We start from the raw sequence: 25,429 nt of genomic DNA, 5'->3' as shown, positions 1-25,429 counted from the left end.
TGAAATAACCATGCTCAAACAGCACTGTGACCTCTCAGTCAGGAGACACAGAGGGATCCTCATACCAACATAAATCCATGGCCACCACGCTCAACTCGGTGCTGAAGACTGTCTTTACCTGAGTGTCTGCATCCAGTCCCTCTTCTGAGCTCTAAATGATGACCTCACACTCTGCTCAAAGTCCCACTCTTCACCACCAGCCAATCCTCTCCTACTAGAGAAGATAAATGCTAACAGGGGAACCAACTCAGGTGCTCACTGCTACACCTACAAATTGTCCTGCATCTTCACCAACCATTTCCCCCCTTCTTCCCTGATTTTAGGTTACAATGTCCCTTCTTTAAGGATAGTCCTCCAGCTCTTCTCTGGATCCCATTCTTCCTGCCCTCTCAGGATCCTCAGCCATCACTTTGGCCTTCTCATCTTTTCCATTTCTCCTTTAAACCTTTCATAGGCATGAAAACCTGCTGATTCTCACCATCTTGTCTTGACCTCACTGGCCTTGCTTCCACTTTTAGCTCCTATCCTTCTCCTTCCCCAACATAGTCAAATATCGCCAAAACACAGGTTTATTTGCGTTCACTCCTCAACCCCCTATCTCAAGATGCCCACCCCCTACTAATTGCCAGAAGCTCATCTCAATCAGGTCACCAGACATCTCCGTGCCCTTCAGGTTTCTTCTTATTTGTACTCAATAGATTCAGTCCATCAGGCACATCTTCACCCTGTCATTGCTCCTGTGCCCGATTCCCATATCTTCTCTCTGCCCTGCTTTCCTCCCCCACTTTCCATTTCTGAACTGTCTCGGTGTCTTCTGTAGCTTCCCCATCACTACTTGGCCCTTAAGGATGAAGGAAGTTGGGGAAGAGGGAGGAGAAATTCTTTATGCTGGCATAATCACTTGGACAATATAATGACAGCAAAAATAAAGATTTGCTATGACTGGAATATATACCCTCCAAAATTCAGATGTTGAAGCTTAATGGTTAATATGATGGTATTAGGAAGGGGGGCCTTTTGACGATGATAAACCCATGAGGTTCTTTCCCTGTTAATGTAAAAGAGGTTTCATGTGGCATTCAGTTCATTTGCCCTTCTGCATTCTGCCTGTGAAGACACTGGTCCTTAGTAAGGAAAATCCTCACCAGACAACTGAACCTGCTGGCACCTTGATTCTGGACTTTCCTGCTTCCAGAACTGTGAGACATAAATTTCTGTTCTCTATAAATTATTCAGTCTATAGTATTCTGTTATAGCAGCCCAAAATAGACAGACCAAGAATAACATATTCATAGTAAGGCCTGGTAATTTCTACTTTAGTTCATATGAACAAGTAGACAAATGCAAAGAATGTAGTGGTGTTTGAATGGGGCAAAAATAAAGAATCTGATTATCAATAAAGGAATGCATATATTGTAGTACATTGATTCAAGAGAATATTTTATAGAAGTTGAAGTGAATGGGGAGCTACACATATCAACATGGATAATTTTTTTTTTTTTTTGTCAACACAAGTTTAACTTTAGTTGCCTAGTGAATTTTGAATTGGCTCCCATCAGTAGTAAATATAACACTTTGTACTTATGTAGAAACCAAACAAATCAGGCTTTTCCCTTGACAGCGCAATGTTCATTTGTGTGTAAAGTACCAGTTTTATTTACAAACTAGTTAAGTAAACTTTAAAGTCTGCTTTGTAGCAGGGAGACTGACATCTTTCATGGATAAATTTTGACAATATAATATTGAGCACAAAAAAGGATTCATTCAGGATGACAGCATTTATGCAAACTTTTAAAACACACTACACAATAGCATACATATCAGCTTCAGAAATGTGGTTATAGGAGTGTGGAAGTGTGGCGTTTATGCCAGTATTGTTTTATTTGTTTAAAAATAAATCTATAGCAAAAGTAGGTTTGGTGCCAGTTATACTAGTTCCTGTACTTTTCAGTATATTAAAAATATTTTAAAAATCTTTGATGTTCAGACCTTTTAAAGTATGTGTAATTGTCTGAATCATGCATGCTTTGGAATCTCAAAGTAGACTTGCCTTTAAAAGCCTAGAAGTAGATTTTGAATAATGTGCTCACCATGACATTACAAAACCATCTTAAGGGTTTCTTAAGAACTTAACTGCCAAATAAAGAGATACATAATTAAACTACAGAGACTGGTTTATTCTGGGACTATCTACCAACTACTCTATTGGTGTCTACAATATATTAGTGAGATTTAAATCAGAGGTTTCCAAAGCTGGGGCTCAGGAAGTGAAACCCTAAAGAAAAGTGCTTGACATGTGAGTACTTTAAACTAGAAGAACAGCTTCAAGGTCTTTCCGACTCCCCTCGTCCTATCTCCATCCTATTTCCTGAAGAGCAGAGAGCTATGGTTCACCTTATCTGACCAAGGGAAGTTCCTTCAGACGGAAGGTATCACCCTCTCTCTTCTGCCACCACAATTTCATTGAACAGGGGAGATTAACTCGTAGGACGGAAGACGGAGTGACATCACCAGTGCAGAACCTGTTAACTTTGTATTACCTGTTCTTTGGGCCCATTTATCTCCCCAAAAAACGTTTACATGAGTTCTTCCTTATCTTTGTTTTTACTTTCCATGGTTTTAGTTATCTGTGGTCTAAACCATTACCTGGAAAATTCCAGAAATAAACAATTAGAAAGTTTTAAATTGCATGCCACTCTGAGTATAACGAAATCTCTACCATCTTGCTCTGTCCAACCAGGACTGAATCATGCCTTTGTCCTGCTGCATTTGCTGGCCCATTAATCACTTAATCACTCAACAGACATCTAGGTTATACTGGTGCTGTGTGGACTTGATTATGTTCAATAACTCTTAATTTACTTAATATAGGTCCCAAAGTGCAAGAAGAATGATACTGGCAATTCAGATATGGAGAAGCAAAATCATAAAGTGCATACTTTAAGTGAAAAGGTGAAAGCTTGATTTAATAAGGGAAGAAAAAAATTGTACACCGAGGTTGCTAACATCTATAGTGAGAATGAATCCTTTATCTATGAAATTGTGAAGAAGGGAAAAGAAATTCATCCTACATTTGTGGTCACACCTTAAGCTACAAAGTTATGGCCATAGTGTGATAAGTGCTTAGTTAAGAGAGAAAAGGCATTAAATAATAGGGTTTAGTATTATCCATGACATCAGTCATCCACTGGGGTTTTACAAAGTATCTCTTGTAGAGAACTTCCTCTCAAACCACACTTCTTCCAGTCCCCTATAGAGACGGTGTAACTGAGGGAAAACCTAAATAAATCTTATAGATTTTCTTGCTTTCAGGTAACTAATTTTGGATGTCATGCAGATGAGATAATTAGTCTCCCACAAGCTTTGCTACAGATGACACCTCTGACTGAAGCCACTCAACAGGTTAAAACTATTCTCTGGCAAAAGTTGTTTGTTGTCTTCCCTTTTTCTGTACTTTAAACTGCAAGGTTAGCTATTTAGCTATTCCTGGGAAAAGAAAAAAGACACGAGTTCATAAATTTCCTAATCAGTAACTTTTCTGTGGATTTACAGAACCCTGGATATCTGATGACCTTCAAACAAGATCAAAATGTACATTATTTAACACAAAACATGCAACTTGCAAATAATGTTCTTCAACAAAAAGCAGAAGTATAATTATGTTTAACTTGCAGGAAAACACTGTGTTTATCTGAAGAATTACAAGGACTGTCCTAAGAGATGAACGTTCATTGTTGTAAGGATATTCTGGCAAGAAAGAGAAAACAAAAACCATCTCTGAATGACAGAGATGGCTATCAAGCCTGGATGGTGACTCAGCATGTAGTCTTCCTGCCCAATGCCCCCCCACCCTGTACCCCCTTTTCCCTCCCTATAAATACCCATTCACATACCTGAGTTCCCAAAGTTGGGGCTCTGAGATATTAGTTCCCCTCATCTTCTCAGGGTGTCAGCCCATGAATAAAACTGATTTTCTTCCCACCAACTCATCTCCTGATCCTAAATATTGGCTTCTGAGTGGTGAGCAGACAAACTTGGGTCCCATAATAAACGTACATAAGTTCTAACCTGTGGGTTACTGGATAGTCACGTGGTTGTGATGCCACTATGCACAGAATAAATTTGTACGCCTTTGTTCCTGTTAATCTGTATGTTGTCAGTTCCTTTCAGCAGGCTCAGTTACCAAACCTTCAGAGGGTATACAAGGGAAGTTCCCCTATTCCCTATACCACTCTTGGCCACATACCCAAATCACTTGGGGAGCTTAAAAAAAAGCTTAGTGTCACCATTTAAGATGATGGGATTATTTCTAAAAAGTCTCCCCCAAGTGACTCTAATATGAAATCTGGGATGGAATATGTGGTTTACTGACAAAGTCATTGCCTAGTCAAACTTTAGTCAGGCTTCTTAGCCTTCTCCTAGGTCCATCTGTACACTTCCTTGTGAAATTCAGTTGTAGCAAAGACGCTGGGAAGTCAGTTCAGTCAGAAGCCCCCTCCTCAATATCTGATCACCCTTAATATCTGATCAGGCTCCCCCCGCCGAACCCCAGGGGATGTCTGAACACTATGGTTGTCTTCAGCACGAATCCTGTTAGGTCAGTTTAATCAGAATCTCTTTTACTGTGGGTTATATAGTCCCACCTGCCTGTGCTGTATTAAAACTTAAGTCTAATCTCATCCAATTGCAAGATCCTGTTGCAGTGGTCCTTGTATCTATCATGATAATCCTGAAAAAGTCTTCCCTACTCTGCTTTAATAAGTGCCACTGAACAATGTTTTTAACATTACTGCACTCCATTCTTTGGAGGATGAAAACTCAACTACTCCTACAATATTCAAAAGCCAACCCATTCACTTGTTGCCTAGATTCTAAGATAATGGTTCACCAATGTGCTTCTCCATCAACACACCTGTCCCAGTTGTCTGGCTTTAAAATTTCTCTTTGGTTTGGTACAGTAACACAAACATGTTTCAAGAAAGCTGTCATAACCTGATCTAGCCCACTTCTCAACCTCCCTTAGGTAACCACTTTGGTTGGTTTCCTTAGGATCTATACTCAAATAGGAATATATATTCTTACTTTCCTTCCTGTCCTTTCCAAAAGGAAGCATACCACATAGCCTAGTAAGTCTTTTTTTCACTTTCTAGAGATCTTTTCATATTAAACATTTTCATTCCTTTGTTAAGTAGTTGCAAAATAGTTTACTGTACAAAAGAACCATTTTCCTTCAAACCAAACTCCACTTTAGGATGCATTGGGAGGGTAAGGCAGGAGAGGGTTAGATGGGAATGGTATGACAGACCTTTTATTACAAATGATCCTGCAACTGAAGCCAAGCTCTTGTCTCTTGAGCTGTGGAAAAGAGGCCAGGGTAGGCCGCAGCACTGGCAGCAAGTTCGAGCCTCAACAAGTGGAGACATCAGTTCCACACAGCACCTCAGTCCAAACCCTGAGCATCCACAATTCACTGACCTCAATCTCTAGCTCCCCAATGAGCATCGATAAAACAGAAGTGCTGCAGACCTGAATGAAAGTCCAGGCTTACAGGTTAGTACTTTTCCAAACCCTGAATAGCCTAAATTTGGACCTATAGTGCTGACCCATGAGCTGTGTAAGCCCCTAGACTAACACACTCGGGTGAATGCCTGCTATTGGATCCCCTGCAAGAGTTCTGTTTCTATTCCTCACACTTGAAATTCAACTCCTATTCCTTTTACTTCTCATGAATTTCATTCTTCAGATTTGTTGTTGTAGTTGTTTTTGGTACCAGGGATTGAACCTAGGGTCACTTAACCATTAAGCTACATCCCAGCCCTTTTTATTTTTTATTTTAAGACCTGTCTCATAAGTTACTTAGGGCCTCACTAAGTTGCTGAGGCTGGTCTCAGACTTATAATCCTCCCAACTCAGCTTCTGGAGCTGCTGGGATTACAGGCATGTGTCCAGCTCATCCTTCAGATATGTGAGACAAGAACCCTGAAAAAAGTTGGTAGTGAGCTGTTGGGGTCTATTGCAACACTGGAGGGCAAAGCCCCCCTTTAAGAATTACAACACTAAGAGCTGCAGCATGCTACTCAGTGGTGGTGAAGAAGAATCAATCATGCTTTGCTGGTTGTGACTCTCAGAGCTAACCCAGGAAGGTGTTCCCTAGTATAATTAGCTGCTAACACTAAAATGGGCTTTCTCAGTTGTAGAGGCCTGTCACTTGCACCGGCCTCACCCACCAGCAGAAGCAGAGAATCAAGTTTTGTCTCTGACTCAGATTACACCAGCCCCACCTGCCAGCAGAAGCAGAGAATCGAGTTTGGTCTCAATAGATCTTTGTGAGTATCTTGATTACGGTAGTGATTTCCCAATTGACCTGTGACAAATTTCATAGAACTATACACATGCACTTTTCTCCACTGCTTTTGGTTAAATGGTGGTGGGGTGACAATGGACAGATCAATAGGAGAAAGGCAAAGTTAATTTACACATGCAGTTGTATTTTCAGAAGGCTGAGTTAAAGCTTAGGGAATATTTCTGACTGTGGCTGTTGGTTGTTGGTATGTTTATAGTTTAATGTTCATACCACTGTGGTGGAAGAGGGGAAACAATAAGGATTTGTTGTTGTTGTGACAGAACATCTGTTTTTTAGTACAGTATTCTCTGCCCATACTATTAGCATTAGCAATATGCTATCTTCTACGGTTCCAATACTCATTTTAACACACACTCTGTTTCCCCAATTAAAAAAATGTAATTTCCTTAATTTCAAGGACCCTGATGTAAACTTATAATTCTCCAAGACCTGTCCAAAGACTTTGCATGAGGCAAAAACACCCTGACCCTCCCCTCATGGTGTAACTGGTAATGGGTTCTGCGTGTGTCATTAGTTAGTGGGTTCTGAGTATTTATATGTCCTAAGTACTTAGCATTTGGTATTTCATTTAATACTGTTGTTCTCTCACTTTGCAGAAAAGAAAATAGAAATACAGTGGGGAAGTCACTTGTCTAAAGTCATCAGGCTGAGAGGTGGCAGAGAGGATTAAATTCAAGCAGTCTGATTCCAAGCCTGTGATGTGTTTTTCTCCCTAATTGCACATGGATAATTTGCCAACTTTCTTTGTCCTTTTTGTTCTGCTATGACAGAATACTACCAAATTGGTAATTTATAATAAACAAATTTATTTTCCCATAGTTTTAGAGGTTGGAGGGTCCATTGCTACCACAGCAATATAACTACACTTTAGCTTTCAATAAGTATCTCAAGCTCTAAACCTTCAGTGGCTCTCCACAATTCAAATGATAAACCCCCAAATTCCTTAAAATACTTCACTCCCCATTTGCTACAGCACTCTCCCTCCTTGCCTCCTAAATTCCAAAACCAGCTACCACAGAGTCTGTCTCTTTCAACGTTCCTATTCATCACTCTATCCTCTGAACTCATGGCCAGCTGTGGACCCCTTAGGATTTGTTTCACACCTAAATGAATATGTGGTTAGTTAGATATAGTTCTAGACTCTTCAGTAAAAGATAAATTTCTTGAAGGTAGGGTGTTTTAGTCCTCCTTACATCTGCTGTGGATACAATGCCTCATGCATAGCAGTAAGAGCTAACATTTACTAAAAAAGCAGACTACAGGCTGGGCACTATTCTATGTGAACATATGAACTCATTCAATTTTCACAATAACCCTAGGAAGTAGGTACTTCTATTACCTAGATCAGAAAGATCAGAAAGATCTAGGTAATAGAGATCAGAAAGCTGAGATCAAAGAGAATAAAACACCTGCCCAAGATTTTGCCACTAGGAAGCCTGGGTTCCAACTCAGACAGGTTGCAGAATGTACATTTTTAACTACCATGCTACAGTCAACATTCATTATATATGCTAACTTATGCTCCAAAAACTATGAAGGACATTATCCCCAATAAAACCAACAAATCCAAACAAAATAGCTCTCTGACATTAATGAAGGGGAGGCAGTAGTGCAATGAAGGTTAGGTTTACAATGGGACAAGAGTTTCAACACCAGTTCTATCATTTTCTAACTTTGGGCAATTCACTTAATCATTTTTGGCAATCTCTGTTATCTGTAAGATTAAAATAGTACTTATTAGCTTGTTTCTGAGAATTAAGTGAGATCAGAAGCAGAGCACCATGAACATGTAGACACACAGTATGCGCTTATTAAATAGATTCAAAACGTGAAACCCACAGAACTTTACTACATTATTAGTCAAGTTATAAAACTATTCAACAGTAATCATGAGAACACATTTCTGTTCATGAAGACAATACACTGACATGACTGTACTAATTTTTTTAATACCTCAAGCCTATAAAATAGTCAAATAACATTAATTCTCTCTAATGCGAGACGAAGAGATAAAGAGTTCTGCCTCTGGGCAAAAGAGAAAAGCAGCAGGACAAGCAAGGGCCTTTGACTCGTTAAAGGAAAAGCAGAGGAACTATAAAAAGCAACCGCCAGCAGAGGGAAAATTTCCAGTGAAGAAGTTTGCAAACGTGCGAGGCTTTTGGAAACCCCGCCACAGGGTGACAAGTGCTTACGAGGTCCGCGATGTTCCACGCGTAAGCAACCACCCCGACCCTAGGGCAGCCGACGAGGAAACCGTTCGCTGCGTCCGGGCAGCAGAATTAAGCACAGCAGGCGGCTTCAAGGAAGCGGGTGCAGAACGGGCTCCCCGGGCCCGGGGCTCCTCCCTGCAGGTCGCCAGCCCCAGCCGGGCGACGCGGGCAGAGGGAAGTCTCTCCCCGGCTGGGAGGTCCCTCAGACCCCCCGGTCCCTTCGCGGAGGCGGGGAGACCCCCTGCTGGGGAGCAGACCCGCCAGTAGTTTTTAGGGGGGTTTGTAATCATTGGCGAAAGGCGGGCCAAGGCATCTGGGAGGCCACGTCTCAAGAAAATGCCCCCAGAGATCGGTCTCGCTGCCGCTCCGGGTGGCCGGAGGGACCTGTGGCCGGCGCAGCGCCGACCCCACGCTAGGGGCTTTGCTCCGCCAAAGCGATGTCTGGAGCGACCCCAGCCCCTCTAACGCAGCGGAAGCCAGCTCCGCCCGAGCCCGGGGCGAGGTGGCGGTCGCAGTCTGCCCGCGGGTGGAGGGTCTGAGGGAACCAGCCCGGCGGCCCGAGGGAGGGCCCGGGACCGCTCCGGGCCTGTTACAAGTCCCCGACCGCGACGACGCCGGGGACCACTGTCGCCCCGGGGGCCTAGGACGCTCGCCACGAACGCGCTCACCAGATGGCTGCTGCGCAGCAGCCGAACAGCTGGGCCCTGCATCGCCGCCGCAGCTCAGAATCCTCGACAGGATCCGCTCTGCGCTTCTGGCCTCACGCCAGCTCCTGGGGGCGGGCCTCGCCGGGCCTCGCCCCTCACACACCCCCAGAGGCGACGCCCCTCGTGCCTACGGAACCCTAAGAGAGACAAACATTCTCCTCCTCCGCTTGCGCCCTGCGCCTTACTCACGCGAGATTTGGGCAAGGCAGGGGGCGGGAAGGGAGCGGAGACACAACAAACATGGCGGCGGCGGCTGCGACGGTGACGAAGACGGAGGCGGCGGCGACGGCGGCGGCGTTGAACAAGGCGGTGGGGGTTACCCGGTGTGACTGTCAAGAGGTAAGAAGCAGACCCCCGGGTCGGACAGCGGCGGCCCGGATGAGCAGGGCGGATAGAAAGAGGGGCAGAAGGGGAGAGCCGGCTTCACCGCGGGCCGGCTAACCCGGCCCGAGCCTCGCCCCCAGCGGAGGGTCGTGCGTGGCCGGTCGGTGGGCAGGGTCAGGAGCCGGGTCCTTCCTGGCCCGAGCGCGTGCGGCGGCGGTGTGGGCCGCGGGAGCCCCGAGGGAGCAGCGCCTGCCAGTGGGCGCCGTCGGGCGGGAGCGGGGAGGCTCGGGGGTGCGGAGGCTGCTCCGGGCTCTGACAGGTGGCCGCGCTGGGGGCGCCGGCGGTTTGCGTCTTCTCCAGGTTCCAGGGGCCGGGGTCAGCCCCGGCGCGGGTCTCCTAGGTGTTCCGAACCCTGGCGAGGATGTCCCTCGGAACCCTGGCGAGGATGCAGTCCCGACGCCGGTCCCGGGCTGCTGTTTCGGGGAAGGACGTTTAAAACCTTGGTCCTTTATTTCAGGATCCTGGCAGGATCCGTTCTGCTGCACGTGCACTGTGACTGTGAGAACTTGGGAGGTTTCAGGAGGACATGGAACTATTCAGGCTTATTCGGGGTTTAGGTCCTGGTACACTGGAATGCGAGTAACCAGCCCGTGCATCCAGTAAATGTTCCATAACCGTGGGTCTGAAGTTTAGTCGGTTCTAGCTGCCAGTAACCATGTGGCCCATTTAGTGACCCTGTAAAGTGATCAGAACCCGCAAGAGGAGTGACACTCAGGAGAAGACATAAAGAGATCTCAGACTGTAAGGTATCAGGAAATTAAATTTAGAAGAAACAAAATTAATTTAGAACAGCTTTTTAAACATCTGGACTAACAATTCATAAGTTCCACTAATTTTGATTTATGTCGCGTTTTCAAGACAGCTAGAGATGAATATGTTCTTGGGAGTTCCTTACAGTGAATTGAGATGTTTGGTGTTCTTTGTCGCCAACGGTCCAGTATTTCCCAGAAAAATTTAACTATTTTGTATTGGGATAGGGAGGATAATGAAGATGAGGATTGGATGGGTTCAGATGTTCTCTTGTTGGGCATATGGTGGTTCTGTTTTGTTTTTGTGTTTTGTTTTGTTTTTTTTTTTTTAACAGCCCTTTCCTACAGATACTTCCCTAATATAGGGCTAATGCATTGCTGTTGTACATCTACAGCTGTTCAGGACTACCTGACCCTTTTAGAAGTTTACCGTGAACAAATAAAATTAATATCATAAATTCGGAAAATATTTACAAATTTCCCAAAACTAAAATCTTGAGAAATCACCAATTTCTGTGGAGAGTGGACATTAGTTACATAGTGCGGGTTATTCTTTGGTGATTCTGTGGAGGTTCTGCGGAAGTTGAGGCTGTTGCTTTGTTCTTAGATTATCACCTTAGTTCTTTGTTTGGCTAATGGTAATGGTAAGATTGGCACAAGTTTCTTAATTAGTTTTAAATCTATAGATGCTAATAAGGTTTTGATTTGTGGTGCGCTTTTTTTTTTTTTTTTTTTTTTTTTTTTTTTTACAGACCTCTGTATGGCTTTTGAATTTTAGTTGAAATTCCCTCCATGGCCTTTTGGAGTCCTTTGGTGTGTCTCCAGAGTAAATTTCAAATACTCTACATTTCATCAATGTTGGAGTGGCAAGAAAAAGGTGGAACACTGATTTGGGGTGAAAAGGTAGAACATATAACTCTTCTTTTGAATTTCATCATGGTTTTATATATGTTTTACTTTTATAGTATATTTTCTGATTTCTTAGAGTCTCTTCACATTGTTCATTTTTGCCTTCAAAGAGTTTTTGACATTTATGAAATGAGGAATTGTGTTCTAATTCCTTTTGAAGGCCCATGTTACTGTATACAAGCCAAGCCTCACTTGTCAACTTTCTCTGTTACTTGTATTCTATTGAAGAGTAAATCTTTGAGTGATCATAATTATTATACTGTAGAAGTAAACACATCTGTTGAACTGTAATCACTTTACACATATAGGCCTGCCTAAATGCCAAATCAAGTATTGAAGTGTTGCATATTAGTTGCTAAGTAGTCTTCCTTATGTTTAGTGACCCTTAAACACTTCTTAAAAAGATTTTAGATGGATGAAATGTGTCTTATTGTTCTCTTATCATGTTCTCAAAATTCTCCCATGATTTGTGGTGGGGGTAGGTCAAAGAGCCTCTTCTGGTTCTTATATTTCCTGTGGTTGTGGTTGCCTTTTAATTCACATCTTGATACCTCTGTTTTAAATAATTAGCCCCGAGTTAAGAGATTCTGTGTGTGCTTGCATATATATGTGTATATATATATATATGCATGTATTCATCAGCAGTTTCTCATTTATGAGACTGAAGGTGAAAGGTAAAGAACTTCATACAAGATAAACCCAAAGAAAAAAGAACAAAGAAGGTTGGAGAATAGTTTAAATTAACTGCTTGAAGGCAAAGAGGTTGTCATGTTCTTTTGGGATATCAAAACTTAATTCTTGGATATCTTTTTTTCCTCCACTGACTTGGGCAGCCTTTATTTTGTAAAAGCATTTGTTTTGAGCCTCGAATGGATAATTTGAGAGACACTATTGTCACAGAAATAACTTATGTATACTATAGCCAGTTTCTTTATATACATAAACCTGTATCCAAGGGAATTCCATACTAGACTCAACTTACCTTTTTTTTTCTTTTGCGGTGCTGGGGATCAAACCCAGGACCTCGTGCATGCTAGGCAAACGCTCTACCACTGAGCCACATCCCCAGTCCAACTCAGCTTAAGTTTAATCAGAGTAATCACAGGAAGGACTCAGGAGTTTTACTAAATCATAAGGTATGATAATCATAAGGTTTGGAAATACATCTTCTCTTTGGTTGATATAATTAGTTATCTGTCTTAGTTGAGGCTATTATAACAAATTGCCTTTGGGTAGTTTAAACAAATATTTCTCACAGACCTGGCGCTGGGAAGTTAAATCTCATGGTGCTGGTGAGTCCAGAGTCTGGGTACAGGCCTGTTTCCTGGTTATATTCTCACATGGCAGAAAACAGAGTGTGCCATGTTTCTTCTTTTAAGGACACTAATTCCATTCAGAGGGCTTCACCCTCATATCCTAATTATCCCCCAAAGACCATCATTTTGGGGGTTAGGATTTAAACACATTAAACATATTTGGTGACATAACCATTTAGTCTATAGCAATATCATTTAGCAGAAAGGTAGATCTGGCTTGGGATAACCCACCTAAATCTATAATAATATTGGAGAATACTTAATATATTTCTTTTTCTGATGACATGATTTTACACTCTGAAATTTTGTGTAAGTAACTTTTTGGCAAACTCCAAGGTGACCAGTTGGAATGATACCATTGAAAAAGATTATACTTTGCTGGTTTCTTAAAGTATATATAGTCATCCCTCAGTCATCCCGTGGGGGATTAGTTCCAGGATCCGTTGTGAATACCAAAATCTGAGAATGTTCAAGTCCCTTAAATAAAATGGAGTAGTATTTACATATAACCTATGGATATCCTCCCATATACTTTATTTGTTGTTGGTGGGTGGGGTTTTTTGTTGTTGTTGTTGGTTTGTTTGTTTTGTTTTGTGTTTTGAGATGGGTCCTCATTAAGTTACCCAGGCTGGTCTCAGACTCCTGGGCTTAGGTGATCCTCCTGCCTCAGCCTGAGGCTGGAATTGCAGGCAAGCATCCCTGTGCCCAGCTCTCCAAACCATCTCTAGATTATTTTTACCTAATACAATGTAAATGATTGTCAGATTATATTGTTTAGGGAATAATGGCAAGAAAATTGTCTGTACACACTCAGTTCAGATGCCATTTTTAGTGTTTTTCATCTGCAGTTAGTTGAATCCTTAGATGCAGCATTTGTATTATGTTTGCACAGGGTTTTAAATTTATTGGTGCCTTAGCAGTACCTCTGTGTATCAGTTAATTTGTGGAATTCTTAAACTTTCAGTTCTGGATTGGTGATTATTAAAAACAGGAAGATGGTTTGGATAGAAAATCTGTATTTTTTTATAACAGGAAGTCTGTAGTTTCAGTATTTTCATTTTTCCACATATTCTACTTAGAATTATCAATCTAAGATAGTGAAAGCTGTGTTTGAGCTAAAGATTGCACTAACATTTAGGCACCTTTCATTTACATGGATCTGTTCACCTGCTTAGAGCTCTGTAAGCACTTGTCATGCCTCTTGCCTACAGATATGTGTAATATAGATGGTACAGGTCAGGTGTACACATAGATGCTTAAGAATGATATAACACCAAATTTTTAAACCTGGCAGGATGTCTAAGGTTATAAACCACATTAGTATGTTTAAAATTTTAATTTAAGAAGAGCTTGTCTTAATGTTTAGAATGTTATCTTCCCTTATTTCATTGGCATCTTTTTTTAAGTTCATCATGTATAATTGAAAGCAGCATGTAGTTTATGGTAGGGAACACTGTGAAACTTATAATGTGACACCGTGATGATAGCTAAGACTGTCAAAATATGTCAGCCATACTCTGTAGTTAGACTCATTTATGTTCTTAAGCTTGAAATGCATGTATAAAAATATCATTTTTTTTTCTGCTTGCTTACTGACAATCTTAACATATTTTTACTGCATTATCACATATTGTACTATAATGGTGTTATGCTTTCTAATCAAGATTTAGTAAAGTTTAGCTTGCTTATTGAAGCCTATCGAAGTACATTCAGTTATTTTCAGATGAAAAGGTATCAACTTCATATGAACTCTGATGCTAAGTTGTAATGTAAATACTGGAATTTCCTTTTTAATTTTATCCCATATAATTAGAACACAGACAATCAATAGGGCTTTGCAGTTTTTACAACTTAAAGAATAATTTCTCAGATCTTGTTCTTGATCATTTTCACTGGGGTAGACTATCTCATATTCCCAACCAAAGGGCAAAATTTAAAGGACAGATAATCAGCAGAATCATCTATAATCACAAGACAACAATACAATAACACAGAGAACCAGTTCAAGTAAAATGGTAAGATAGAAAAAAAATGGAAACAGATTTTTTCAAAGGTCAGCAATAATCTGTAAGATTGAGAAAGTTGGACCGGGATAAAGCAAGTGATTTAAAAGTAAAATAAGAAGAGGTGAGTTTGGGACATTGTAGATGGACTTAGGAAATTGCAAATTAGGATGTGTGAATTATCGAGACTAATGTGGTTCACATTTGTTTCATTGAACTAAGAATTAGACAGATGCTCAGTATATTCTCCAGCCAAGTTGATGAATGAAAGAAGGGGAAAAACTTTGAGACCGTGAGAAATTTCTTAATCTAAGTATAACTACTTTTTGCTGTAAAAATAATTATTATTAAAATATTTAACTGTTGCCTGAGAACTTACCATATTCTGTACAGATTAGGATACGTTATGTATACCTAAGTATAAAACTTAAAATAGCACTGCAAGTCGGTATTATTATCCCAATTTACAAAATAGGAAACTAAAGCTTTGAGTGGTCCCTTCCTGTTCAGACTCTTAAAGCTAGTGAGTTTGACTTAATACCAAAATATTCTTTTCATCCACAGGATAGACCTTTAGTAGCCTCATTTTTCTAGAAAAAAGTGAAAAGATGTAGTCACAATAGTAAGTTTTAAAAATCTCTGGGCAACTTCTAAGAAAGGAGTTAAGAACTATTCACAAATGTTGCATTAAGAAAGAATTCAATTACCTATAGGTCCTTATTTGGCTTAATGTGTTCAGAGTAAAGAACAAATTAGATATAAAGGAAAAGGAAGATAAGAAATTTGAAAATATATCAGTAAACATTAGGGAAAATAAGAACAGCCATATATCTTTCATTAGTTCCTGCATTGTTGTAAAGTACAATGATCTGTAGTAATGGTGTAGTCTAGGGTTGATCTCTTTCCAGTTAAGTCAAAGGGTAGACGTTTTGATTCTTGTAAGGTTGGTCAAGTTTTTGTAAATTGGAAAATATACTTTTGTGAAACTCCTCATTTCTCATCCTCACAGTTCTGCCATTTAAAAACTTAGACTGAAAAGGACCAAGAATAATACAGACGTTCTTGAAAAAGAAAAACAAAACTGATGGTCTTAAACTACTGAGATAACAAGACTTTTAAAAGACTGAATGATGTGGCTTTAAGCATAAACAGATAGGATAGTGGAGCAGAATAGAAAATTAAGAAATAGAGCCACATAGGCATAACCACCTGATTCTGGAGCCTGGTGGAGAAAGGCTGGCCTATTAAATGCATGTTGTTGGGATATTGAGTATCTTCTTGGAAAGAAGTTAAGTTTGACTCTTACTCCATGCACAAGGCTACATTCTGAATAAAAACATGAAAGGTAAAAGAAAAATGCTAAAGCTTTTAGAAGGAAATGTAGGAGAACATCTTCAAGTAAAATGAAGGCAAGGATTTCTTGAACAGGGCACAAACCTCTGAATGTAAAAGGAGAGAATGAGTAAACTAGACTACATGAAGAACTTTTGGCTGGGAGTGATGGCACATGCCTGCAATCCCAGCAGCTCAGGAGGCTGAGGCAGGAGGATCACAAGTTCAAGGCCAGCTTTAGCAACTAAGCAAGTCCCTAAGCAACTTAGTGAGACCCTGCCCCCCCCCCCAAAAAAAAGGATTGGGTTCAATCTCTAAACCACCTCCCCCCAAAAAAAGAAAGAAAAAAGGACTTCTGTTCATCAGAAGAGATTAAAAAGGAAAATGCAAAATGGGAAGAAGATTACATATTAATTAGAATAAAACAGACAACCCTGTAGAAAAAGGGATCAGAAGACTTGAACAGACAGTATTCAAAAGAGAGTATCTAAGTGGCTAGTTAACATATTAAAAAGTATATTACTTCATTAATCATCAGGGAATATAACACTGGTGCGGTACTACCACACATCCACCTGAATGACTGAAATGAAAAAGGCAAAAATTAACCAATGCTGGCAAGAGTGTGAAACAACATAACTCTTGTCCACTGCTGTGGGAGTGTAATTGGTAAAATCACCTTGAAAAACTACTTGGAATTATCTAACACTGAATATATGCGTACCTTTTGACACAAATTTCATTTCATTTCTGTGTAGCCAACTCAAATGTATAAATATGCCTTTTCTTAAACTCTAATGAGTAATTTTCCATCTAAAAAATCTTTCGTCTTTAGTGGCCAGTTTAGGCATCTAAAATTCACCACTCAGTTTTTGGCATATTGCTTAACTATTTCTTGAAGCATAGCATATACACAGAAAGGTTTATCAGTCCGAAGTCTTGAGCTAATCAGTTATCACAAAGTGAGCACATCCATGAAATCAGCACCAAGATGAAGAGACAGAAGGCTGCCTGCTTCCTGGGAACCACCCTTGTGCTAGGCCCATCTGCCCTGGTGAGGGTTACACTGGCCCTGTAGCTCAGTTCGTCTGCTCTTCAACTTGATGTAAATGGCATCCTGCACAACAAACCTTTGTGGGCTCTTTCACTGAGTTCTGACTGTTAGATCGTGTAGTTACAGTGCAGCTGAAGTGTGCTCCTTTCCCAGCTGTAACCCATTGTGTGGCCATGCCACGACTAATTGTACTGTTTTGGGTAATTTCTAGCACTTGGCTGTTGTGAATAAAGTTTCTGTTTTCTATCTTTGTAATTTCTTTCTATCCTCTGTGATGAAATTTGAATTCCAGTTTACTTAGTTATTAAATGTTTATTTTTCACCATTTCATATATGCTCTTTTTAAATAACCAGGAAGATTATGAGATATTGGAGAGCAAATACTATATTTTCTGTTGCTTTGTACAGTATCTTGCACAAAATAGTTTTTGTCACTATTTTATTTTGTACTCGATCTCCCTAAATAGTGTAAAATTATTTCAGTTTTTTTTCCCCTCTAGGTATAAGAAACTATAAACATAAGGAAAAAAAAAACAAAAAACAAAGATGGGTGAAAAGAAACCAGAGCCTTTGGACTTCGTGAAAGATTTTCAGGAATACCTGACTCAGCAGACCCATCATGTCAACATGATTTCTGGATCGGTTAGTGGGGATAAAGAAGCAGAAGCTCTTCAGGGAGGTAGACTCCTCTTAATACTATTAGATAGTCACTTTTATAAATATATCAGTGTTTGTGTGTAGCTGTCCATACTATGAAAACTACTGTTCACTAATGTAGATCATTCTACTTTTTTTCTAGAAAGATAGAGGACTTTTTTTCCTCCCTTTAAATGTGTCAGATTTTTGCTAAGGGAGAATGACTCAACATGGGGTTCTAAATCCCAGCCTATCTTTCAGGTTCTTTTAGCTAACTCTAGACTCAAGGAACCCAGAAGAAAGCAAAACATCAGCTTCAGCACCCAGAGAATTCAGCCATCAGGAACTATGGATTAGACCTCAGCCCCAAAAGATTTTCTGTTCTCTCCTCTGAAAATGAAGAAAGGGCTGACCGTGTTTACATGTCTAAGAGGAGAAACTAGAATAGGAAAAGCAGCAACCTACTGAGCCTGGTAGAGGTAAACTTTCTCCAGTTTATAGACCACACAGATTGGAATATATTTCTAAACCCAGCTCGGGAAACTACAGCCTGTGGGCCTTATCAAGTTCGCTGCTTTTGTGTGGTCTGCAAGCTTAAGAAAGGTTTAAATATGCTTGGCATGGTGGTGCATCCTTGTAATCCCATCAGCGTGGGAAGCTGAGGCAGGAGAATTGCAAATTCAAAGCCAACCTCAGCAACTTAGTGAGGCCCTAAGCAACTTAGACCCTGTCTCAGAATAAAAAATAAAAGGGGTTGGGGTTATGGCTCAGCAGTTAAGCACCCCTGGGTTCAATCCCCAGTATCAAAAAAAAGAAAGGTTTTTATATAATGTCATGATACATGAAAATCATATGAAATTCAAACTTCAGTGTCCATAAATAAAGTTTTATTGGAATATATACATGCATTTCCATATTGTCTATAACTGCTTTTATGTATAACAACAGAGTTGAGTAGTTGTGATAGAAACAAACCCCACAAATTCTGAAGTGTTCACTATTTCACCCGTATAAGAAGTTTGCTGACCTCTGACCTTGGTCACCTAGGGCCTTGCAATCCAGGGACTGGCAGCAGGTATCAGGCATCACGGGAGCTTGTTAGAAATGTAAAATGCAGCCAGTGTGGTGGCGCACACCTGTAATCCCATGACTCAGGAATTTGAGGCAGGAGGATCATGAGTTCAAAGCCAGCCTCAGCAACTTACTGAGGCCCTAAGCAACTTAGTGATACCCTGTCGCAAAATAAAATATTAAAGAGGCTGGGGATGTGGCTTAGTGGTCTTGCGCACCTGGGTTCAATCCCTAGTACAAAAAAAAAAAAGAAAAAAAGAAAGAAAAGAAATGTAAAATGCCAGACCCCACCCCAGATCTAGTGAGTCAATTTATTTTATAAGAGCCCCAAGTAATTCATGCATACATCAAAATGTGAATGTTACTGACTGGGGAAAGCAGTGGGGAAAAGGGAGACAGGGAGCCTTGTCCCTCAGTGCAATGGCTCCAACCTGCAGAATCCCTTCACTTCTGTGAGGGGTGGAAGTAACAGTGGAGCAGGGCTTGAGGAGTGCATGCTAGTACTGCTCCTTCCTGGGATGGTGTAGAAGTTCTTTTCCCAGGAGGCTCTTCTGAGTCTAGTGTGTACAGATTATTATATTGGCATTGAAGAGACCAAGGTTGTAGTCCCCAAAGTTTATTGGTATTCCTGATTATGAGTACCTGCCCTTTCAGTTTCCTCTATCTATACAAAGAAGTAGTCCATTAGATTAACACAAACACCCAAGCATCTTTTAGCTCTGTAATTCTTAATCCTAACGTTCAGTGGTATCACATAAAATATTTTCCTTTTCGTGCTAAATTAGAATTTTAAGATACTGACTATAACCCAGAATATAAACTGAATGGAATGGTGGAAAACTCATTAATTGCTTTAGATTAAAACAGTTTTAGAGATTATTATGAATGCTAATTATTATAGGAGGAATGGGTAGCATCCTAAATAAATACTTGTGTGAACTGTGCCAATAGTCTTAAAGGAGTCCCTTGGTCTCTTTATCTCTTCTCTTGAAAAGTATTTTGAGAACTGATTTCAATTAATGCTTACATTTTGAGGTCCCCCTATAAAATTTTCTCAGAATATAATACTTTTATATAAAATTAGCCTCAGTTCAAAAAATCTGTGTTGTTTTACAGACTTTAAGTTGTGGGAGGTGAACTGTCAATTTATGAAAGATTTTCAACCACTTGAGACTAAAATGGCTAAGTTGAGTTGATTCTGAGATGCATAATTTCTTTCGCTATACTTTGTTTATAGCTGGAACAGATGGTGATCAAAATGGACTTGATCACCCATCTGTTGAAGTTTCCCTGGATGAAAACTCAGGAATGTTGGTAGACGGGTTTGAAAGGACCTTTGATGGGAAGCTCAAGTGTCGGTACTGCAATTATGCCAGCAAAGGAACAGCACGACTTATCGAACATATTAGAATCCACACAGGTAATGAAGAAACAGCTGGAGAAGGGGGGCAAAGGAGCCCAGGTCTGTCCATCATGTAAATAGCACTGATTGTTCACAAATGAAGGTTTGTAAGGTTTGAATCAATGAAGAAGTTACTCCTTTTTTTTTTTTTTTAAACAAAGCAATAGCTTAAAGAAATTCTCCTTTATCAACTATTTTACTGCTTGAACTACATAATCTGTCAACATCTGTCTGCTTCTAAGGTTAGGGAGATTAATGCTAAAGGCAGTATGGAATGATGAAATGTTTTTATCTTATTCTCACTAGTACAGTTCAGTTGCAGAAAGGGGAAAAAGTTTCGGTACAGCTGCAAACTCTACTGCTAAGCCCAGGTCTCACCTTTGCCACTTCTGTGCAACCTTCCTAACTACACCCCACCCCACTTCAAGACCAGGCCTGTTGTCCTTCCTGTGTGTTCCATGGCATCCTGTGCTTGTCCATCACATCATTGTAATGACCTGAAAAGCCTGTGGGGACAGGGATTGTGATAGGGCCATCTTTGTACTCCCAAACTAGCATAGCATCTGGCACGTAGTAGGCCTCAGTACTGGATGAATGACTCCAAATCTTTCATTCGAAATGTTTATTTTGCATACTTGGGGAGTCTTCAACTAACAGCATTAAAATTGTGTCTTCTGGCAACTGAAGAGTAGGAAGGTGGAAGAAAAGTGCTGGCAGTTTTGAAGGAATAATTTGCATAACAGATACTTGAACTAGCAAGCTCATTTTGATTTTGAACTTTTTTATTTTATATAAGGACTTCTAAAAAAAGATTTTTAAAAAAAATTTTCCCCCTGAAGAAAGTGTATGCCTATGTGTGTATATCTGTGAACATGCATAAGTAAGTGTTTATGTTTGGTCATGTGCATGAATATATTTCTCTGAGGCATACTGTTGATAAACTCATGTAGTGAATATTATTGTCATTTGTGCTATTTCTTCTTTCCCCAAATGCCAGTTAAAGCTATCACAATTTTCATACTATATTGACTAATAGAGTCTAAATGTATATGTCATTTAAATTCATCTTGTTGCAGATGAATTCTTAGGTTTTATTTCAACTTACAGGTTTCTTTACAGATTTTAATAACCTTTTATGCAATTAGCAATTTCTAAAAAAGCATTTATTTTCAAACCAATTCCTAATCCAGTGAATGGACAAACAGGAAACTTTCTATAAATGAGCTACTCTTGCAGTTTCTCCCCCATTTTTGTTTTTAAACAGGTGAGAAACCACATAGATGTCACTTGTGTCCATTTGCATCTGCTTATGAGCGTCATCTGGAAGCCCATATGCGTTCCCATACTGGAGAAAAACCATACAAATGTGAATTATGTTCCTTCCGCTGCAGTGATCGAAGTAACCTGTCTCATCATCGAAGGCGCAAGCATAAAATGGTACCAATTAAAGGTACTAGGTCTTCCTTAAGCAGCAAGAAAATGTGGGGGGTTTTACAGAAGAAAACAAGCAATCTGGGGTATAGCAGGAGAGCACTAATCAACTTAAGTCCACCTTCCATGGTGGTTCAGAAACCAGACTACCTTAATGATTTTACCCACGAAATCCCAAGTATCCAGACTGACTCCTATGAAAGTATAGCAAAAACAACACCACCTGGTGGCCTACCGAGGGACCCCCAAGAACTCATGGTTGACAACCCTTTAAATCAGCTCTCAACTCTAGCAGGACAGTTGTCCAGTTTGCCACCTGAAAACCAAAACCCTGCATCCCCCGATGTCGTTCCCTGCCCAGATGAAAAGCCTTTCATGATTCAGCAGCCCTCTGCCCAAGCAGTGGTTTCAGCTGTGTCAGCAAGTATTCCTCAGAGCTCCTCTCCCACAAGCCCTGAACCTCGGCCATCACACAGTCAGAGGAACTATAGTCCAGTGGCAGGTCCAAGCAGTGAACCAAGTGCCCACACCAGTACTCCCAGCATAGGAAATAGCCAGCCAAGCACTCCAGCCCCAACCCTGCCGGTCCAGGATCCTCAGCTTCTGCACCACTGCCAGCACTGTGACATGTACTTTGCAGACAATATCCTTTACACTATTCACATGGGATGTCATGGGTATGAAAATCCTTTTCAGTGTAATATATGTGGATGCAAATGTAAAAACAAGTATGATTTTGCCTGTCATTTTGCAAGAGGGCAACACAACCAACACTGAAAACAATCACTATGTTTCACTTGGTTTGGCCTTTTGGGGGTTTGTAATTTGTTTTTTGTTTGTTTGTTTGTTTTTGGTTTTTTTGGTCATCCCTAATGAGGTGTCTGCTAATTAAAGTTTATACATTATATTTATAGAATATGAATTTGACAGTGGAAAAATTTTTTCTTTTTCATAAAAGTTTGGTCAGGGTCATTTATGTATTAGAATAGTTATTGATATCTGTTTTTCACTTTCATTTATACATGTGAGAATTAGAGTACAATCATAATCTTAACAGGTGTTCATTTACATTTCCCACATTTGTGGTCCATAGACTTGAAGGCTTATCCATACTCTTGCTATTTCAATACAGTATAGCCAGATGTTACTTCTGCCGTATTTCAAAATGGTAGAAATAAATTATTTTCTCTTACAAAATCTGTTACAGCCTGCTTCAGTGTTTGTAGAGAAATTGGCCTTTAAAATTGCTCTTAATTAAAGTACTATTTAGTTCACATATCTTAAGTTGAATTAGTAGTTTGATTTCAACTGGTAATAGTAAACCTTTTTTTTCTATAAGGGAAAATGTAAAACAATTATTTTAAAATTAGAGTTATGAAAATAGGTCAAAATTCTGAAAAGAAACTCAAGACTTTAAATTGAAAATTGTGTTTAATATTTAAAATAACCTGTTTATTCAATGTCTAGTTTAAACATGTCAGTTTTCCATTGGATTTTTTTTTTCTAATACTTGGCAGTTTGTTTTTTAAAACCACATTTAAATACACTAGAGTGCTAGCTGCCATTTTTCTTTTCATTTTGAACTTCTCATTTAAATTCTTCTTCTGATGTTTAATGTCAGGTGAGTTTGGTATGGTGAGAATCTGTTATTCTTCCTATTCCTTTGATGACCAAAGAGGTACAGTGGAAGTCATTCATCTTATTATTAAGATGCAGTCCTTCAAAAAAACTCCAAAGTTTCCTTTTCCTGCCTTCTATCCATTTATTGCCCATAATATCCAAGAAGAGGTGGGTATAGAAACACATGGGAAAATGTGATAGTAAAGTAATACTTATAAAAACAAGAATTTGTATCCAGAACAGATCTTGGTCACCTCTTCAGAGTTGGCCATTTAAAATATTTTCTGTGAATCCGAATTGTAATATTTACTTGCAGTTTACCAGTCTTTATGTACAGTGACAATACTAAATGGGAACTGTGATTGAATAGTCACCCTAGTAGGAAAGGATAAAGGTGTAAAAATGGATATAAAGTGCATTTAAACATGGCATTTAATTTGTTTATACAAGTAAGGCTTGCTAAATAAATAGAGTAATTCATTTTGACAGGAGGCTATTGTTTTTATATTGTGTAATAACTAGCTTACTCTGAAGAGAGCTTGGTCAAACAATAAAATATATTGTTACTAACTTGGTTTCTGTGTACTTTGCAAAAAATTTATTTTAACTTGGTTCATATCTTGAAAATACACATAATTCGATTCTTAAAGAAAATATGCTATTAAGCATTTGTTAACCAAAAAGCACCCCTCCTCTTATAATAAATAAAAGGGAAATATTGATAGTGTCTACTCACAAAGCCCCAAGTGCCAAGTTAAAGAGCCCTCCGCCTCCCCGCAGTGCTTGAAAGCCATTAGAGTGAGTGCTTGTGGTTGAGTAGCCAATCTAGGCTAATCTCCACTGCCTTGTTTAAAGCACAGCATCAAGGACACTTTCTGTAAACTGGAACTCGCTTGCTGTCAAATCTTGTGACCCTAACGTTCTGGTTTCACTCCTGCTTGAATCGCCCACACTCAGATCAGTTTTAATGCAGTTTCCAAAAGTGCAACTTGGCTCTAGTATTTATCATTTGCCAGAAAGAAACAAGTTGTCATTTGGAAACTTGTGCAATTATATTTTTCTTCCATATTATTCTTCAAATAAAAGCAATACCCCGAAACAGAAAACAAAAATTTTCATTAAACAAAGAGGAGTAACTCTTCTGAAAACCAGCTTATTAATTGTATTTTCTGGGCCAAATAGTTTCACAAGTACATTTTTTTTCTAGCAACTAAAGATAGATGTTTTAAAGGTACATTTTAATTTAAAATGGAAAATTTTTTTTCATAATTACAGACTAGAATGTAAAATTATATAGTTTTCCTACCACGTCAAAGAGCACAGTTGGTATTCCAAAGGTGTTTATGCTTCAAAGCTACAATTCTTTCTAAATGCACTAAAATTTTTGAAGCAAATCTACCTTATAAACTTTTTTGGAATTGTACTTTTTAAAAGATTTAGTATTTTATTTAAACTTCCTGAGTTAAATTGTGTATTTGGAAAGATATTGGGATCTTCCCTTATATGTTCATTTTATTTTTAATCAAATATTTTGTAGAAACAAGTTAGGAAGAGTTTAACATGCACTATTTATAGTACTTTGCCATTAACAGGCAATGTTATGAAACTAAATTTATTTTTGTTCAGTGAACATAAGTTTAGATCTTTAAAGTTTGTAGATAATTTATCTCCACTAATATTTTTTTAAGAAACTGTGAAAAGATTAACAGGGAATAATTTTATTTCAGATTTTACTAATGTAGTACATAGCTACAACTTCTTGAAAATCAAGTAAAGTCTAGCTAGACTTACTTTGAGAAAACTCCATTTGGTATTTTTCGTGCTATTTCATTTTAGAAAAAAATGTTTGCCATTCATCTGCAGAGTTGATTGACAAAGGGAATATTACTAAAAATAAAAAGATAAACCTAATTTTAAGTTCCATAAAATTATTTATCAAATGAATGTTATTAAAAATTTTTAAATTCCCTGCTAAAGACTTTTTCTTTAATCTTATAGGGTATATACTTTCTACAACTTGTTTTTGTTAATATGTACTTTGATGTAAAGAACATATTTTGTATGCAAAGCATAAATCTTGCATTATGGTTGTAAAATACATTATATTGTTTAGGAATCCAGGAAACAGTTTAATGCTGAAATAACTAGTATGCAGTTCAAATGGTGAATGAAGCTTTGCTTTTGTAATATATGAATAAAAAAAAAAAACACTTTCTAATGACCTTGATTTTTCTTTTTTGA

The 25,429-nt window shown here is 39.2% G+C and overlaps 2 protein-coding genes and 1 non-coding gene across 9 annotated transcripts in view; 1 reads left to right on the top strand and 2 right to left on the bottom strand.

The window, feature by feature from the left end:
* The window catches only part of Acadsb (acyl-CoA dehydrogenase short/branched chain), a 35,557-nt gene extending 26,159 nt beyond the window's left edge, over nucleotides 1-9,398 (bottom strand). The window contains exon 1 of the mRNA XM_047553885.1: nucleotides 9,243-9,398. Coding sequence (XP_047409841.1) covers nucleotides 9,243-9,284 — 42 coding nt within the window. The 5' untranslated portion in view covers nucleotides 9,285-9,398. The remainder of the gene's footprint in view (nucleotides 1-9,242) is intronic.
* Nucleotides 9,292-23,763, top strand: Ikzf5 (IKAROS family zinc finger 5). Of its 7 annotated transcripts, XM_047553889.1 has the most exons (6): nucleotides 9,292-9,620; nucleotides 11,167-11,317; nucleotides 12,344-12,459; nucleotides 17,529-17,707; nucleotides 19,973-20,155; nucleotides 21,402-23,763. In XM_047553889.1, the coding sequence occupies exons 4-6, from the start codon at nucleotides 17,575-17,577 to the stop codon at nucleotides 22,343-22,345; spliced, it is 1,260 nt and encodes a 419-aa protein (XP_047409845.1). In that variant the 5' UTR covers nucleotides 9,292-9,620; nucleotides 11,167-11,317; nucleotides 12,344-12,459; nucleotides 17,529-17,574; the 3' UTR covers nucleotides 22,346-23,763. The 7 variants fall into 7 exon arrangements, with proteins under 7 accessions (XP_047409845.1, XP_047409846.1, XP_047409843.1 ...); XM_047553887.1 differs by lacking the exon at nucleotides 12,344-12,459 and having other exon boundaries at nucleotides 9,293-9,620; XM_047553888.1 differs by lacking the exon at nucleotides 12,344-12,459 and having other exon boundaries at nucleotides 9,293-9,620; nucleotides 17,512-17,707.
* Nucleotides 12,319-12,391, bottom strand: Trnaa-agc (transfer RNA alanine (anticodon AGC)). Its single transcript has one exon. It is a non-coding gene; the product is annotated as a tRNA-Ala (tRNA).
* Nucleotides 23,764-25,429: the final 1,666 nt, after the last annotated feature.

Source organism: Sciurus carolinensis, chromosome 5 (genome assembly GCF_902686445.1).
Source record: "Sciurus carolinensis chromosome 5, mSciCar1.2, whole genome shotgun sequence".
NCBI lineage: Eukaryota > Metazoa > Chordata > Mammalia > Rodentia > Sciuridae > Sciurus > Sciurus carolinensis.
The sequence above is the reverse complement of the archived record's forward strand: the minus strand, read 5'-3'. Positions and strand labels throughout refer to the sequence as shown.

Coding starts and splice junctions, on each gene's coding strand:
- Ikzf5 (XM_047553890.1), top strand. CDS start 17,575: ATGGGTGAAAAGAAACCAGAGCCTTTGGACTTCGTGAAAGATTTTCAG. Junction 17,708..19,972: donor AGCAGAAGCTCTTCAGGGAG/GTAGACTCCTCT, acceptor CTTTGTTTATAG/CTGGAACAGATGGTGATCAA. Junction 20,156..21,401: donor ACATATTAGAATCCACACAG/GTAATGAAGAAA, acceptor GTTTTTAAACAG/GTGAGAAACCACATAGATGT.